We start from the raw sequence: 17,921 nt of genomic DNA on the forward strand, positions 1-17,921 counted from the left end.
CGCTTAGTTGAATTTGGCCAAGGCAAATTCGCCAATTCCGAGTATAATTGGCAAATATAGTTATTGTTTAGTGGTAGCACAAATAATTTCGAAAGCGAATAAAAACGAAGCAATAACTGGAGTTGTATACTCTGATATTACGCAATAATGCGATCGAACAGCCGATCTTGAAAAGTGAGAGAGTATAAAGTGGGAGAAAATGAGAAGAGAGAGAGAGAGAGAGAGAGAGAGAGAAAAGAAAAAGAGAGATAAGATAGAGAGGGAGAGAGAAAAGAAAAAGAGAGATAAGAGAGAGAGAGAATATAAAGGGGCGACGGAGGAAACATTATGGAAGCTCGTTGAAGGTGAGTGAGGCGAAGAAAAGCTCTAAAAGTATTCTAAAATACTAGCTCGAGAGTGCAATGTTAAAAGTAAAAGGTAAAATGGGTAAAATGTGAAAAGGTTCTGGAGGCGTTCGCGCGTCCGAACGAGTAAGAGTTTAAGCGCTCGTGGGGCTTCTCGATTCTCGAGCCTACGACGCATAGCATCGTTGGCCATGGCTATGGCCTTAGATCCCCCTCCCGCGCGAGTTCGCACGAGCAGAGCGAGAGACCGATTCCACTGCAGCTAGAGAGGGAGAGTGTCTCTGAGCCTAGGATAGCGCTAGGCTAGGCAAAGTCAGCCGCCGCTCATGCACCTTCAGTCTGGGTATCGCGCTGCCCGGAGGACGTTCACCGCTTCCTTAACACCGGCACGCGCCGATGCTCATCTTTCTTTCGCTCTTTTTATCCCTCGCACTCTTGGCCAGTACTTCCGTCTAGTAGAGCACAAGCATGCAGCGGTGTGCGCCGAGCAATTCGAATAGCATAAGCATCGCGAGCAGCAATGCTGGACAAATGTAAATGAAAGAGTGACGCAAGCCACTATTGCCATCGCCACCGCCACCGCCACCGCCACCGCCACCGCCACCGCCACCGCCGCTGCTGCTGTCGTTGCTACTGCTGCTGCTTCTACTGCTTCGGTGCCGTGTTGCAACCTCGAACGCGCTTGCACGTGTCTACGAGTCGCGCAAGTGTGGAGAGACCGAATGCGCAAAAACAATCGCCATTGGTGTTTCTCTTTGTTTCGGCAATTGTTTAGTCGCCTGCCCGGCTCTTCTCCGCCTTCTTTCAGACAACAAGAGCCACTTGTTTGACAAATTAGTGCGCGAGTGCATGCGTTCCTCCTTCGTTCTCCACTCCTCCTCGTTTCACGCTCTTTACTCTCCCTCCCCTCCCCTCTCTTTTTGCTGGCATGCTTTCTTCCCCATTTGCATTACCGCAGTTCGGTGAGGCGAGAGCCGAGACGGAGACTTTATTCGCTTGCATCTTAATTAATCCTTGACTCCTTCCTTGTGCTTTTTTTTCTAATCATCGTAGTTCGTATTTCTAGCAGTCGGCGACGAATCTTATTACGAAGGCCCCAGATCGAAAGTGATAAGCAGGCTTTACAAATTTTGAGGTGAGACCAACAATTTAACTTATTATACTACCTTACACTCACTTATCATTTCACTAATAAATTAAGTGGATTTCCACTTAAATAAGTGATCGATAAAATCGCCTTGGCTATCCTGCCAGATCGATGCGCTACTTATTCCATAATTAAATTAATATTTTGAGCTTTATATATAATGTGCGTATATACCTAATTATATTAATGCATACGTATTGTTGTATACTGAATGAAAACTTGCCTTTATAAAAATAGATAATTGGCGAGATTATGAGGAACAGCATTTTAAATAGTAGAAACTAAACTTTTAACTTGTGCACTTAGTACGTCCAATTTTCAATCAGTATCTGCGTGAATTGTTAAATTTAATGAAGATGTAAATTATATTAAGTGTAACCATATAGTCGCTCAATTTATTTTAAAGAAAGAGAATCCAAGAATATTTGGGTATCTTGCAATCGCTACTTCACACGACCTTGTCCTTGAGAGCTACGAGCCGTAAGTTACGGCGTCAAGAGTTTGCCGATGAGTACTGCTCTACACTTGGTTTTATTCGGTGTCAATTTTTTTTTTTTCTCTTTATCATCATCATTCTAAACATCATCTACATATATTTATTATAATATAAATTAATATTAACCGAGAGAATAACTTAATATACATTACTTCGCTTACCTGAAGTGCAGGAAATGTGCAGAAGAGGTGGCAAAAGCAGCACGTGTATTTTTGGCCCCTAGGTTAGCCTTCGCACCTCACAATCATTCTCATCAACACTATCATTATATGCCATAGATCTATCATTTTTCTTTGTCACATCACTCAATTTGATTTATTATTTTTGTGCTTTTGCCTAAATTCTTTTAATAATATCGGGTTTAATCTTTTTATTCGGTTCTGATTTAATATTTATACACGTACATGCTCACATATCAATATTATTTATTCAATTTTTGTCAACTCTTATTGTTGGTATTTATAATGTTGTCTAGCTTTTCAGTAGTTTAAACATCGAGAGCCAAAGCGATTCATTATTACTTAATATTACACTTTACTTGATTAAATCCTAATGCATATTTTATTAAAATTCTATCAATTGTTTTTCTATTTATGAGTTTTCTTGCTAATTTTTCGTATTAATCATGCTTTTTCTGCTTTTAAAAAAAAATAATTTTAATATATAGATAAGATAAAATAGAATTAAATCATAAGTCATATATTAGATCACTCTCCCCTTCTTTCTTTATGTCTGTCTGTCTGTCTCTCTCTCTCTCTCTCTCTCTCTCTCTCTCTCTATATATATATATATATATATATATTTATTTATTTATATATACAGGCATATTCTACATTTTTTCAATTAATGACAGATCCTTGAGCTACGTGTGTACTTCGTAAAAGCAAATGACCTTACTAAAAATGTCTTCTCGCGCATCACGTACTAAAACCTAGTGAATTTTGCCAACAAATATTTATATGGTCTGTTTCGTTTGAGAAAATTGTTTTAAGCACACAAACCGAAAAATTTATAAAAAAAATACGTTATAAATATCTTGCACATTATTTATAATTCTTACAAAACTATATAATAAAATTAAATTAATTACTTTTAATAAAAAATCTTTATTTGAATTAGTGAATTTTTTAAATTCGTTGTGTATGTAGATATAATTTATTTTACAGTTATTAATTTATTTAATTATAATCTTTTTTTAGCTATAATTTGATTGATTGATTTTATAATCTTACGTATTTAATAAATAAAATTAACTACTTATATTAAAAATATTTATAAATCTTTTTCGATATATTAAAGTTTTAAATAGTTTATAATTTAAGTAAATTTCTAATAAACATTGATAATATAGGCAATGTAAAAAAATTTTCATTTAAATTGAATAACGATTATACGCTAATATATATAATTTTCATAATCATTCATTTTATTATTTTGCATAAATGATATTTCCGATGCAACATGTAGTCATAAATTTTACATAAAAATGTATTTGTATAAAATTTTAAATAATTGATAAATAACTAAATAGTAAAAGTTAGGGTTTGGAATGCAATATATGATAATATGTTTTACTTTCGTACAGGTAGCTTATACATAACTTTTGTAAAGGCATTTATACATAAAATCTCTCGTGTATATATATTGTAGTTAACAATATTTTAAAGTTAGAATAAATATCTTTGAAGACCAGTACAATAATGATAAAAAATATTGATTTCTTGACTTTTATGATATTTGATTGTAATTTCTGAACCAGCATATCAGAATCAGTGAAGATAGTTGACCTTGGTTATATTAATATGGAGTTAATTCATATTCGTGATTTCACTTCTATTACCGAAAGGGCTTTTAAATATTTTTTCAATATTTTCAAAAATTAATTCTGCAGAAAGGGCTACAGAAAAATAATTATTGATACAAGGAGAAGGAGATGTTACCGTGGAAAAAGCCGGTCATGGACTTGGTTGCTTTTGATCAAGGATTAACTATACTTATACATACACGTATTTTTAGGAAGAACAGCTTTTTAATAACGGCTCTTTTATATTTTCTGTCCTTATTTTAATAGAACCGATCATTAATGTTTTACTTTTAATTCATTATTTTATATTATTATTATAATTGTATTTAAAATTTAAGAATTTAAAAATAATTATTGAAATAACAATAATAAAACCATATGTTTATATATATATATATTATTATTTATTTAATATATATAAATAATAAAATGCATATAATAAAAATAAGTATAATATTAAGATATGATATTTCATTATATACAAAAATATAAATGTATTTATTCGTATTTATTGTTTGTAATCTGAAAAATTTTATATATTGGAATTTATTGTGATTATCAAATCTTCCCTGACATTGAAATTATGTACAATTCGCTGTATTTGGTTCTATGTATGATTAAACGAGCATAGAGACCTTAACTTTGGTACATGACGACAATATTGTATATAAAACAAGAAGACAAGGTTGAAAACGACTTTACGCAATCGCTCGGTCAACTTATATTACTAAATAAATTTGTCGCTCTCATTGAGCGACTCAACGCGACTCAAATGCAGACTATGCCGTACTCAGCAACCGTATGTAGTACCGAAAATACCCCTAGCTACGCAATTATTATTATCCTTGAGATTAAAAAAGAAGACGAAATGAAAAAATGTATGAAAATAAAAATATAATATATAGAAATTATATTTAGTATAGAAAAGGTTAAATGAAAGCAGAAAAAAATGAATTATCGCTTTTAAATGGTAAGGCAAGAAGCCTTGAAATTTTGAGAAATATAAAATAAAATCGAAAATGCGATGTCTTGCATCACATTAATGCAGCGGCACATAAGTACGTTTGCACATCGGTACATCATTTTTCAATAACAGGAAGAAGTTACCTCATTTATGCCTGTAAACGAAATATCACAATCGCTTATAAAGTTCGTTGTTACATCTTACTTTGGTAAAACGAAGACGAATTTATATATACAGACAAACGTTTGCACACACAAATACGTACGCACGCACATGGACATATTTTGATTTAATATTAAGAAAGTCGTTGTATTTATGCTGTGAAATAAAAATGTACAAATCTAAAAATTGTCTAGAACAAAGAATCAAGTAATAGATCACGTGGCAATTGCGCGTGGGTCGAGGACAAGCCAGTCGCGGTCTATCGTTTCTTATCTTGGTACAGAAGTTAATGTGAAGCATTCTATTCTTCGATTTTCTCGTCTACGATATAAAAGCATATAAGTATCTAGTTCTACAATAATATTTATTTTACTTTAGAATTAATTAAAATAAACAGTTATTCTTATTTATAGCACATTACATTTATTATTATTAAAAAAAAAAAATTTAATATGTCTTAATATGTTTATATATTGAGAAATAGTTTAATAAATAAAGAAATATATTATAAAAAGTAATACTATTTTTAGATTAAATAAGATTTGGCTTATTATTTTAATGAAACTAAATATTATTCAAATATATAATAAAGAATTTAAAAAATTACAAATAACTAGAATGATATTAAATATTTTAGAAATAACAATAACATATTTATAATAATTTAGTCTCCGATATTTGACAATCTTAACATTTAATGTAGAATCAGTATTATTAGATATAGTGCATTATTTTTAACTTTCAAAGATTGGTTAACGTTCAAAATATATAATTTTAACAATAAATAATTTGTAATTAAATATATGATTGCATAAAGAAAATCTTAGCCTGATTATAAATCAAACAATTATACGCGATTATCTTCTTTAATTGATAAACATAATGTAAGGTAAATCATTTTACAAATATCACAAAATATTTATTAATTTTGTTTAAATTAAATTGAAACATACAACAATGCATAACAAATATATATTTATTATACTTTCTATATTTTTGCTTGGAATTCAGTACGTAAACTGACGTCAGTTAATTCTATGAGTGTATACAAATTTTCCATATTTCAAAAGGTTGTTTGTGATAAAGTATTACTTATTTCAATAGAAAATTTGGAATGAATATTAATAGCGTATGTACATTGAAAGTGAAACTTTCTCATTTAATGAAAATTTACAAAATATTACTCCAATGTATAAAAAGCAATATAAAATTAAAGAATTTAAAATATTTAATAATAATAAAGGTTAGATAAAATTTATTGAAAAAATTTTAATTATAATTCACTTATTTTGTTTGAAAAGATTTTATACAGATATCTAATATGTAATAACAGTAATAAATAAAATAATAATTAAAAATTTATTTAAATAAACAATTTAAAGCCTTTCATTGTAAATTTCATAAATTTTGTACAATACAATTATTTGAATAAAAAAAAAGAAAAATACTTTAATAGCATCATTAATATAAAGATATATAAAACGAAAAAAATTTAAAGAAAAATATTATTCGAATGAAATACTTTTTTTACCAATATTCTTAGGTGTCTGACCGATTTCAATCATTTTCTACTTCCAAACTCAAAATAGATCCTTTAAGATTTTTTATATGAACGTTCTTGAATTGTCAATATAATTAATATTTCTTAGATTCTTTTCAATTCTAGTCGCTATAAACACGACGGTGCAAGTGACGTTTAACTTGTCATACTAGTCTAACGTCACTTGACGCGCAATAGCGGAAGGCTACGTTTAGAAGGCCGTGGAAGGCCGCTCACAGTTTTTCGCTGTTTGCTGTTAGTTGTTTAACACTAACCGATTCTATACGCAAAATTAATCATCATTAAAAAATTTACAAATTTTTTCTATTGTAATTAATTTTTATATGAACGTTCGAAAATTTGTCTTAATATCAAATAAATTTAATATACCTTTCGAAGATAGATCATTAAAAAAATAATTATTGTAACACAATTATTCATTTTAATACATTATATTTTATTTCAATTAAACTCTTATCCATTAAAATATAAAAAAATATATTATAAATAATAGTTATTAACAAAATTAATTTACAAAGCATTATTACAATTCATTAAATTTATTGAATATTTTCAATAATTTATCAATATACATATTAATTATACTTGGTTTTCAAAATGTAAGTTTTTTAAAATATAAATTACGTATAAATACCAAAAAAGTTAAGTACTCACACCCTTAATAGGATTCATTAAAATTCTTTTGCATTTATTTATGCTAAAACTACCATCTTTGTAATGAGAGAAATAGTTATTAATGTACATATCATGCATTTTTCTTAATCATTTTAATGTTTGCTTGCATATATAGTATATTATTTTTATTGATAATACTAATTTGCATTATATATTTAATATTTTATAAAAAAGTTTTGTCAACTTTTATATCTTATCATAAATCTTTTATTGTAAGTTTATTAAATAAATCATTAAAAGCATGAAGGTATTGTAAAATATGATTTATTTTTTTAAATTTAATATGTGTACTCAAAATTAAATTAAATTAAAATTTTGCTTATCAACTATAACCGATACAGATATCAGTGGTCCTATATTAATATTGGCATTACATTCATTATAAAACTACGAAAAAAATTAACACAAATTGATATAATCAATACATAATAATAAAAAAAATAAAGAATTTGTAATATTTCAGTTTGTTAGACTATATGATACATTAATTCATTACATGAGGCAGAACCAGAGATAGAGAGAGAGAGAGAGAGAGAGAGAGAGAGAGAGAGAGAGAGAGGGAGGGAGAGTGTGTGAGAGAAAGAGTGAGAGAGATCAGAATTTTTACCTTGCTCGTAGCACAAATCAAGGCCCTTGTTAGCTGCGAAGGTCCCATGAGTCAAGCTTATTATCGTCGGTATTTTATAGAAGCGCATGAGTTTGCTGTGAGTGAGGTAAGCAAACATAAGGAGTGAAATAACTAAAGCGTGAGAGATGAATGAAGAGTGGGATAGAAGTAGGAAAGAAGATTGCAGATTTTTATTTGTCGTATTTCTGCTTCTTTTTTTCTTTATCTCACTTCTACTTCAACTTGTGCACGGTCTTTGCAGTCGCTTGTCGTTATGATGAGCATCTCAATTTGCCATTCTACATATACATACAAGTAGTTGCGTACACTTCTGCCTAGACTAGCTTTGTGAAATTAGTATGTACGTCTAGTGTCAGCACACGTGCGTCTAATGCTTAATGAGAATCGCTTGTTTTTAACAAGCTTGTCTTTTTGTCCGAGTATCTGTTTTCAAGTATTTAAACACGTATGGGTGAAAAATGAGGGCCATATAAAAATTTCTTTAGCTTAAAGAGAAAGCATAAAAATTGCATCTTAAAATCTATTTATGATATTGATGGACAATATTTACAAAGCTGTACTAATATATTCGTTTCTTGGGTAGTATTGCTATATTTTATAATTTTAAAAAATTACGAAATATAATATTGAAAATTAAATTGAAATATTAAGATTGCTATTCATAATCAAATTATATTGAAAAAGTATAAAATATAAAATTGTAAAGATATTGCAACACTGTATTTTAATATACAATGATTTGCTTCAATCACGATGTAAACAAATATCTAATAACAAAAAAAAAATTAATAACAAATTATACTTATAGAAATACTTAGAAAACGATCATACCTACAATTATATACATTTTTATAGTTATCTTAACAATAAAAAGAATTGTATGAGAATCGAATAGGAAGTGCCTATCACAAGATAAAATACAGTTCTTGTAACAAACTTTAACTTCGGTAACTTAACTTGTCAGGGACATTTAAAAGTTTATTTTCAACACTTTTAACTCAAAATATATTCAATTATTACTCATTTTGTTCAAATTAGCCAATACCAGAAATAAAACAAGATCGATTCAATATAATATCAATAATTTTAAATAAAATAATTTACATATTATTTAAAATTTTTTATTTATAATGCAAAAAATATATTTAATTTATTAATAAATTTTATTTTTCATTTTAGACATTTTTTTTCTGAAATGACTTTCTATATCATATTATCTCTTTTTCGAAAGTTTCTGCATTAAAACTCAAATTTGATTTAAATATCAATAGTTTATGAGTGTTTACTTACTTCTTTGTTTTTTTTTTTTTCATATTTATATATTAATGATGACGGGATCGTCGCTCTACTAATAGCTCTTGTTGATCAATCTACGCGGAAAATTATTTTTAGATCGATTTGCTCGTAACGTCCTTGTCATGGAAATACTACTCGCACGTGCCACGAAATTTTCTTAGTCTGTAGTAATTTACCGACAAGACCCACACTTTCTTGTAAAACATTATTTTCTTATATTTTATTGTTTGAAGAAAGCTGTAAAATTAGCAAAATATCTAATAGTAGTTATTATATATATTTAATCGTAATAATTCGTCAAATATTTTTTTACTTAAAAAGATTTTTTAAAAAAAATTATGCACATTAATTTCATTAAAATATATATTCTATTATAGATATAATATAATACATTTAGTAAAGATAAAATATTTATACAAAATGAAAATTAATATAAAGATGAAAGTTGTTTCAAATTATCGCTCGTTTTAAATAAAAATGCATTATCTTACAATGATCAATTATTTATAATGATCAAGCAGTAAACTCTATATACATATATTCATATATCCTATTATATTCCACAGATTGAAGAAAAGTTTAAATATTTTTAAAGACATTTTTAAATATATATAAATCTTTTTATATGTTTTCAATCGTAATTCTGACAACCATTATTATTAAAATATAAATATATATATATCATTATATTACATTATGCTACTTATACTAACATATCCATGTTAATAAAAGATAACTCAATTACATGTTAACGTTGAATTAAATCGTAAAAATTAAAAAATTATAAAATAATAAATTCAAAATTGATAAATGCAGTGTAATTAAATAAATACAAGTTTTTGTAATACATGAGAGTAATACATAATAATTAAGTAGAATAATATAATTTTAGCAATAAAATAGAATATGATACAATGCACTAATGCAAAAATAATGATAAGAAAAATTTAGTGAAGATGGTTAGTAACAAAAATTTTTATTTTTATGCTATTATCAAAGTATTAATTTGATATATAAACAATTAGTAAATAAAGGAATGAAAATTATGTTCAACTAATCATATGATTTATTGTTCTTATTCGTTTTATAACACTTTACACTCTTTATAAATACAAATGAAAAATAACAATAAAATAGTTGTAAAAATAATTTTTAATTGTTATATGTAAAATTTAATATCAAACTAAAAATATCATCAATAAAATATAATAATTTATATGTACTTGTGATATAATGTATAATATATAAATATTTCATTTTTATTATAGATATGTCGTATAATAAAAAAAAATCATCTTTATTCTTTAATTTATTTAGATAATCGATAATAAAAATAAATGTAAGAATACATGAGTGAATTCGTATTATTCCACAATAAATTTATTAATAACTGTATTTTTCATTTGAATAACAAAAGTAATTATAAAAAGCATAATAACAATAATTATTATGATAATCAATAGCACAATGTTTTTATAAGCGATTGTCGTGAAATAAAAATATAAGTATGTAATGGTATCGCGTTTTATTAAATTGAAATGAAAAAGAAGATGAATAGATATATAAATAATTAAGTAATAACGCAAACTAGAGAATTATTTAGCAAATTACGATTGGAAAGTTAGCAAGTATGAAGTATAAGGTTATGGTTACATGAGTGCATTAACCCGTGTATCTGTTTAGAGAGGTTTGCTGGATACACACAAAGCAAGAGAGATAAAGAGTGAGCTTTCTCCACGTCTATAGCGAAAGTGAGAGGGCCCACAGAGTGACTGCAACTGGCCCCTTCTTTCTAAACAGTCTAGCTGCTTTCACTTAACGATCCGATTAAATGTATTTTTATACTAGGAAATAAGGATAAAATTTAGAAAAAAGTGCAATGACTTTGCATCTTAAAAAGCCGATTTTTCATAAGTACAGATATATTTTTCTTTTTAAATGTCATTTAAATTGTATACACTATTAAAATTATACAAAATTTAAATATTTCAGTTCATTATTTTAATATATTACAAAAACTAAATAAAAATACTTTACATTTTATATACCAAAAGCATTGATTACGTTCTTGTTCTATAAAATAAATTTTGATAGAATTACAATGATTAATAGGTAATTACTATTGTTACTATTGTAACATATAGATAGTATTACTATTGTAACAAATAGATAGTACTTAAATATTGATAAATATTTAAATAATTCATTGTTACTATTATTGAAGTCAACGACTTAAATAAAAAATCAATATACACTATTTTATAGAATACTTTAATATAATCATAAATACATTTTTTTAAATCTATATAAATTATTTGTATTATTTTTCTTTGCTAATAGAAGTAATTGAATTAATTACCAGATCTCTTGATGATTAAATCTATATAATTATCCGTTGATACTTATAATCCACACTTAAATACTGTGAAATATTTAATTAAATGTTTCATCTAATTCAATAATTGATCTATTAATTTACTCTTCATAATTGTCATAAATATAATACTAAAAATTTTATGATATTTTTTAAATCTATTATTACGCATTACAAAATATAAAATAGAAATAGCGATTTCAATAAAATATAAAAGATTTACAGTAATATTATATATATCGTACTTATATAGTTTTTAATAACAGCCATAATTATTTTAGTCAATTTTGACAATTAGAGCAACTTGCTCACCCCTTAATAATAATTGTGGAACATGTCTTTCCAAAGTCTCCAATTTTCCATTCGATTCTTTCACAATTGTCTTCGTAGTATGGTCTATAGTATACTTCATTTCACTTACTGGAATTCCTATAACAAATATTAAAACAACGTGATTTTTGCAATTAGTAATAATCATAGTAACATTTTTCAATTTTATATACTTAAAATAATTTTATATATCATTTAATTTTATAAACTTATAATTATATATCTCAAATTAATTATTACAATCAAATGGCTTACAAGGTGCCACTAATGTATCTATAATAAACTTATAGACTTTTAAAAAACATTCTGTTCTTTATTTTACTTAATTTTTCTTATTTATTTGAATAAATCGACAAAAAATTACTAAGTACTGATTTATCTAGCTATTAAATATTACCAAAACAGAATTAAAAATCATTAATCTTTTTCGATAAATATCTTTTTGGAAAATATGAAATATTGTTTTTTATACAACATTAAATAAATATAACTATTGTTCTTAAATCTTTGCTTTTCAATAAACTATAAGACTAAGTATTGAATTTTCATAAATATAATTCAACCTTACCCTTTAAATTATATTATAATACAATTCTATTATAAAAAGTAAAATATCTTAATTTATTTTATAATTTTATTTTCTCTTTAATATCTTTTGCTTGCTAAATGAAATATGAATGTTTATAAAATATACTATTATTTATTCAATTACAATATATAGCATTGTTTTATATTAAATAAAATTAAAAAATATTAAAATTTTCAAATAGTAATATAAGTTAAAATATTTACAAAAATAAACAAAGTGCATTAATCTATATATTTACACTTTATTTATTATAATTAATAATAATAATAATATTTATAAAGAATAATTGTAAAAAAAACTAGAGAAATGTTTTATTCTTTATATCACTAATTATATCTTAATTATAATTATCGCTTTCATTTAAAATGTTACATAATTTAAAATCAAATTTTGAGTTTTAATAATTCTTGAATAATTTAAAATAAATCTTGAGGATTCAAGCATCATAAATAAAATAATGCGTTAATAAATTAACTAATACAAACTAAAATTACTTAAATTCACATTAAGTTTAAATACAAGAGAACATAGTACTATACAAGTAAAAGCATATTACTGAAATAGCAATAATGTTTATACGGTAATTGCTTTATTGTATTTATTTCTTCAAATATTTAAGTAAATATCACATACTTTTACTGGGATAAAGACGTGAAAATCAACGAAATGAAATAGATTTTAAGAAAAAGTTTTTTTGATTTTTATTTTACAATTTTATAAAAATTATTAAAAATTTATGCATAATTTTATATTGTTTTCTATATCACAATCATGTTTCCTTAATCTAAATATTTGCGCTGAATATTACAATTCATAGAAACATAAAAGGTGCTTTATTATTGAAGTAAAAAGTAATAAATTATTTCAATACGAAATATGATTAATAAAAATTAAGAAAAGCTAATTTAAAAATTTTTTTCATACAAACTCAAATTAATCATAATATAATAAAACAAAAATAAATATAAAAATATATTAGCGATAATCAAAAATAAGAATAATCGAATAAGATGTTTAGTGCTTGTTATAAAATTTTATTAATATTTGGATAGAAGATATTAGAGACACTGGACAAAAGACGCATTGATATGTCACCGAGATTTAGTTAAAAAAAAGTTTGCAAAGGAGGAAGAAGAAACAATATAGGGAAAAGCTACACGTGTGTGCGCGGCAATCGATAGCCACGCTACGCTTCAAGGTCGTTGGTTACCATCACCGGTCACTGTCAGTTATACTAACATCACCTCACCGTATCAACGACCTTTCCAGTCCCTTAGTTGTTACGTCACTAGCATGCATAACTCAGAATTAAAAAAGCAACAGAAAAAAAGGAGGGGCAGAAAAATAAATACAAAGGCAGATAAACTTTAACTTATATTCAGATTATTACTTAATGCCAATTATAAAATTGAAAATAAACAATTTAATATTATGTAATAATATTTATTTATAAAAATTTATGAAAGAATTTATGATAATTAATATTTTTTTTATAAATCATAATATTTATCAATAGTATCAATAAGTAATGTTTATAATATTTACTAAAAAATTTATTACATAAATTCTTTATATTTTGTTTTAACAATTATATTTTTATAAATATACAACTTAAGATAATTTAAAACACTTAATAATTAAAAAGTTAATTTATTAGAGATTTTATAATATATTATGTTCTAGATAAATATTTAAGTAAATTTTAAAAAATATTTAAATAAGTTTATGAAAACACATATATTGATTAATTTTGCATACAATTCGTATATAATAAAGAAAATTGTATAACACATATAAAAAATTAAATAATTTATAACGTTACATTGCTTTCTTTTAAATAATTTATAATATTAAAATGTCTATAATATATCTCATATTCCTAAATAGTTAATTAAATATATGCACCAATATGCTTTGGAAATTATTATCAATAAACTTTTCATATATTTAAACTTTAAATTTACAATGAAAGATATTTTAAGAATTCTGTTTAATGCATAGGTAAATACAAGGTAGCCAATAAAAAAGTTTTGTTCATTTTAATCGAATTAACTTGATTATAAACAAAATAATAGTTCAACTTAAAAATGATGCATATAAAATGTATTTATTAAAAAAAAAAGCAACAATATATATTTAAATAAACTTTAAAGACTTATTAAATTATAATTTTTTAAAGAAATATAATAATTGATTTTACTTATTATATTCTACTTACCAAATTTTACTTACAGAAATATGTTTTCTCTTTTTTATATCTTTGAATTCCAATTTTAGTAAATTATAATATACGATTTATGAAAGGCTTCACATTATTTTATGTTAAAAAAGTTTAATTTTATTAATAGAATATTTTTATACTACAAAGAAAAATGATAACCTTAAAATATAATATTCAATGACAATAGATAGAATAAAGTATTTATGACAATTTTTTTTATATATAAAAAATGCAGTCTAACTATAAAGTTGTATTATCGAATGTTTTAAATATAGTTAAATAATGTACAATATAGTAGAATGTATAATACTATTTTTAGTATTGAAAGTTATTAATACATAAGTTAAATTAAAGATTGAATTTAATTAATATTTCAAGTGATTCAATGAATTAAATTTAACTAATATTTATACGTGGGGCTAGTAGAAAGAAGGAAGAAAGGTTTCAAAATGGTCAGAAGCAAGGACACGTGGACCTTGTGAACGTAATGCCGGTAGTAGAGGTAGTCAAGGTCGGTCTTTGCTCCTTGAATAGTTGAAGGAAAGCTCGAACACCTTCCAAAATGCTTTCAATGCAACCCCTTATTTCTTGGTCCATTAATATATTTGCAGACTGATCTTTTTTCTCTTATAAGTTTTTTGTTAATCTTTTGGTTTTTTAAATTTTACATTCATATATATTTATCCTCTGTTTCTTTATAAAAAATTGCTTTGTTAAAACGCTATTTACCAATTTTGCCAATATAGTTGCACTATCTTATTGACGAATAAAAGCAATAAAATTACCTGAATTATTTACAAAAAGAGAAGGTTAATTCTTACTATAATTAATTGATTATAATTTCTACTCTATATTTAACTGTTAGATTGAAATACCAATTAATTATTTGAAAAAATATTTATTTATCGAAACTTTTCTGAATTTAATAAACTTGTTACTTATTCATAATGTTAAGAAAAGACGATACACATAAATAACTAGATTGAGTTGAAAATATAATTGTATTGTATTTGTTATAGCATTATTGAAATTATAATTAAAAATTATATTTAGATATCATTGTATATTGAATTAATGGATATTCAAAGAGATATTAGAAAATATCTTAAAATATATTTATTAAAATTATTAATACTTTTATATCGTATTAAAATTTTAAACATATACAAGAGATAACAAAAAATATTAGAATAAAAATGTTACAAATTACATGATAGAAAATTTAAAATTATACCAAACATATATTATTTGTTATCATAGAATTAATATTTCATGAAGTTGTGCATGATTAAAAAAATTTATTGTTTAATCTTTATCATATAAAAAATGTAATATATGCAATTCTACATCGAGCATAATATTTGGATATGTATTTTGAGATGTGATATAATTTATATGATTTGAACTCATATAATCATTAATTTTTTCCCTGAATAATAATTGCTTATAATATTAATGTCACTAGCACAAACGCTCCGGCGAAGTAGAAAAACGACAAAATATGCGGCCCCGTTTTGACAACGACATCGTTTTCAAGTAGAGCGTACAGACATTATATATGAGTCAAGGTTGGGCCTTGGATTTTTTTAAATACTCATCACTGCTTAATCTTTATTACAATACTTGAATAAAGAACCATAAAAGAACGAGTAAAGCTATCTTATAAAACTGTAGATGTGTATGCGTATATTTTTACACAATATACTTAAAAATTTGTATTTGAATTTTTATTTAAATTTTACTCAAAATATTCATTCATTAAACATTTTAAATGACTATTATAATTACTCTCTCTTACACACACACACACACACGCTAAAATATACTGGTATACTAGTATTGATTTCAATCGTAAATATTTGATTATTTAAATAATTATATTGCATATTAATAATATAAATTAGATAAAAAAAAAGTTGCGTTACACATATAAAAAGAAGTTTGAGAAAATATATTACACTTGAGCAAAATTCATATCGAAGGACAAACTTAATAGAAATATAAAAAAACCAGCGTAAAAACGTTAAAAATACACTAATGTTTTCTAATCTACGATTTCTCACAAATATTATCATACAAATTTCATAAATTGTGGACTCTTAAAATTTTTGCAATTAAACTAAACATATAATGTAAAGGCTTACAGGATTTAAGATACACTATTTATAAGGAGTAAAAGTCCTTTCTGGTCAGACAGGAAAGGACAAAAGCAACGTGCATGAACCATGAAATACAAGTTTCATACAAAAACTATTAAATAATACGAAGTTAGGAAATTATAGATTTTATGAATAATATATTCATATAAATATATAATAAAATAATTTCAGAATTGAGATAAATATGTTACACATGTTTAATATATATTAATAATATTAAATGGAATAGTTCGAAAAGAAAAATAAGTATAAAAGTGAATCGGAATATCAACTAATGTTTTATATAGTAACTACAAAATTATATTTTAATTTTTATCGACAAGTTGTGTATATATATATATATATATATATATATATATATATATATATATATATAATTGTCTTAAAGTAGTTTCTAAAAAATACGTAATTTTATTTCCTATTGATAAATTTATGCAACAAATTAGTAATTATATATATATATATATATTGTTTAGAATTTTTTATTTGTTAGAATCTACTTTGTTTAAGGCAGTTATTTCAGATTTATAAAATTTAAACATAAAATTCCTGTAAGAAAATATGTAAAATATTGAGTATATTCGTTGTTTTATTGAATTGAAAATTTATTTTTTTTTTAATTGAAAATTACCTTTTCCTTAATTAATATAATAAAAATAATATGAATAAAAAAAATTAAGAAAGATATAAACTGACACATTAGTTTATGTATATATATATAATACAAGGTCCTCTTACCCAAGGCTGGTGCTTTCCTTTTAATCTTTCGGCTCCAAAGCTCAAGGCAATCTTCGAGCGCAAGATTCCAGTGTCTATCAAAAGCAGCAACATAGGCCTCCACATGTCCTCTCAGACCGTTTGCATTCCTCGTATAAACCTGCAGATATGAAAGGATATCTTAAAAAAACGTGTGCTTCCATTTGATCATTATATTAATTTAATCAGGCATTTTATAAGCCTCATCAGCACGACACGACAATTTTTTTTATCCATTTAGTCGAAAATTACAATATGAGATTATATTATGAATCGCATTGCAAATAGAAATATATTGCGAAAAAGAAAGAAAGTCTGTATTTGCATTTTATAGTGAAAATTATGTGTACAAGGACACTTAATGCGTCAGAAATCCATTGCGTAAGATGAGCACAGATTCTTGAGTTAGTCAGAG

The 17,921-nt window shown here is 25.0% G+C and overlaps 2 protein-coding genes across 2 annotated transcripts in view; one reads left to right on the forward strand and one right to left on the reverse strand.

Annotated features, from left to right (window-relative positions):
- The first annotated feature begins 606 nt into the window (after positions 1–606).
- Positions 607–17,921, forward strand: part of Eip74EF (Ecdysone-induced protein E74) — a 107,364-nt gene continuing 90,049 nt past the window's right edge. Inside the window, exon 1 of the mRNA XM_011508268.1 lies at positions 607–1,479. The gene's annotated coding sequence lies outside the window, so the exon portion shown is untranslated. The remainder of the gene's footprint in view (positions 1,480–17,921) is intronic.
- The window catches only part of Lsm11 (U6 snRNA-associated Sm-like protein LSm11), a 17,895-nt gene continuing 11,646 nt past the window's right edge, over positions 11,673–17,921 (reverse strand). The window contains exons 4-5 of the mRNA XM_011508267.1: positions 17,489–17,627; positions 11,673–11,880 (exon numbers count right to left, since the gene is read on the reverse strand). Coding sequence (XP_011506569.1) covers positions 11,729–11,880; positions 17,489–17,627 — 291 coding nt within the window. The 3' untranslated portion in view covers positions 11,673–11,728. The remainder of the gene's footprint in view (positions 11,881–17,488; positions 17,628–17,921) is intronic.

The sequence above is a fragment of the Ceratosolen solmsi genome, unplaced genomic scaffold (genome assembly GCF_000503995.2).
Source record: "Ceratosolen solmsi marchali unplaced genomic scaffold, CerSol_1.0 scaffold1, whole genome shotgun sequence".
Classification (NCBI taxonomy): Eukaryota; Metazoa; Arthropoda; class Insecta; order Hymenoptera; family Agaonidae; genus Ceratosolen; species Ceratosolen solmsi.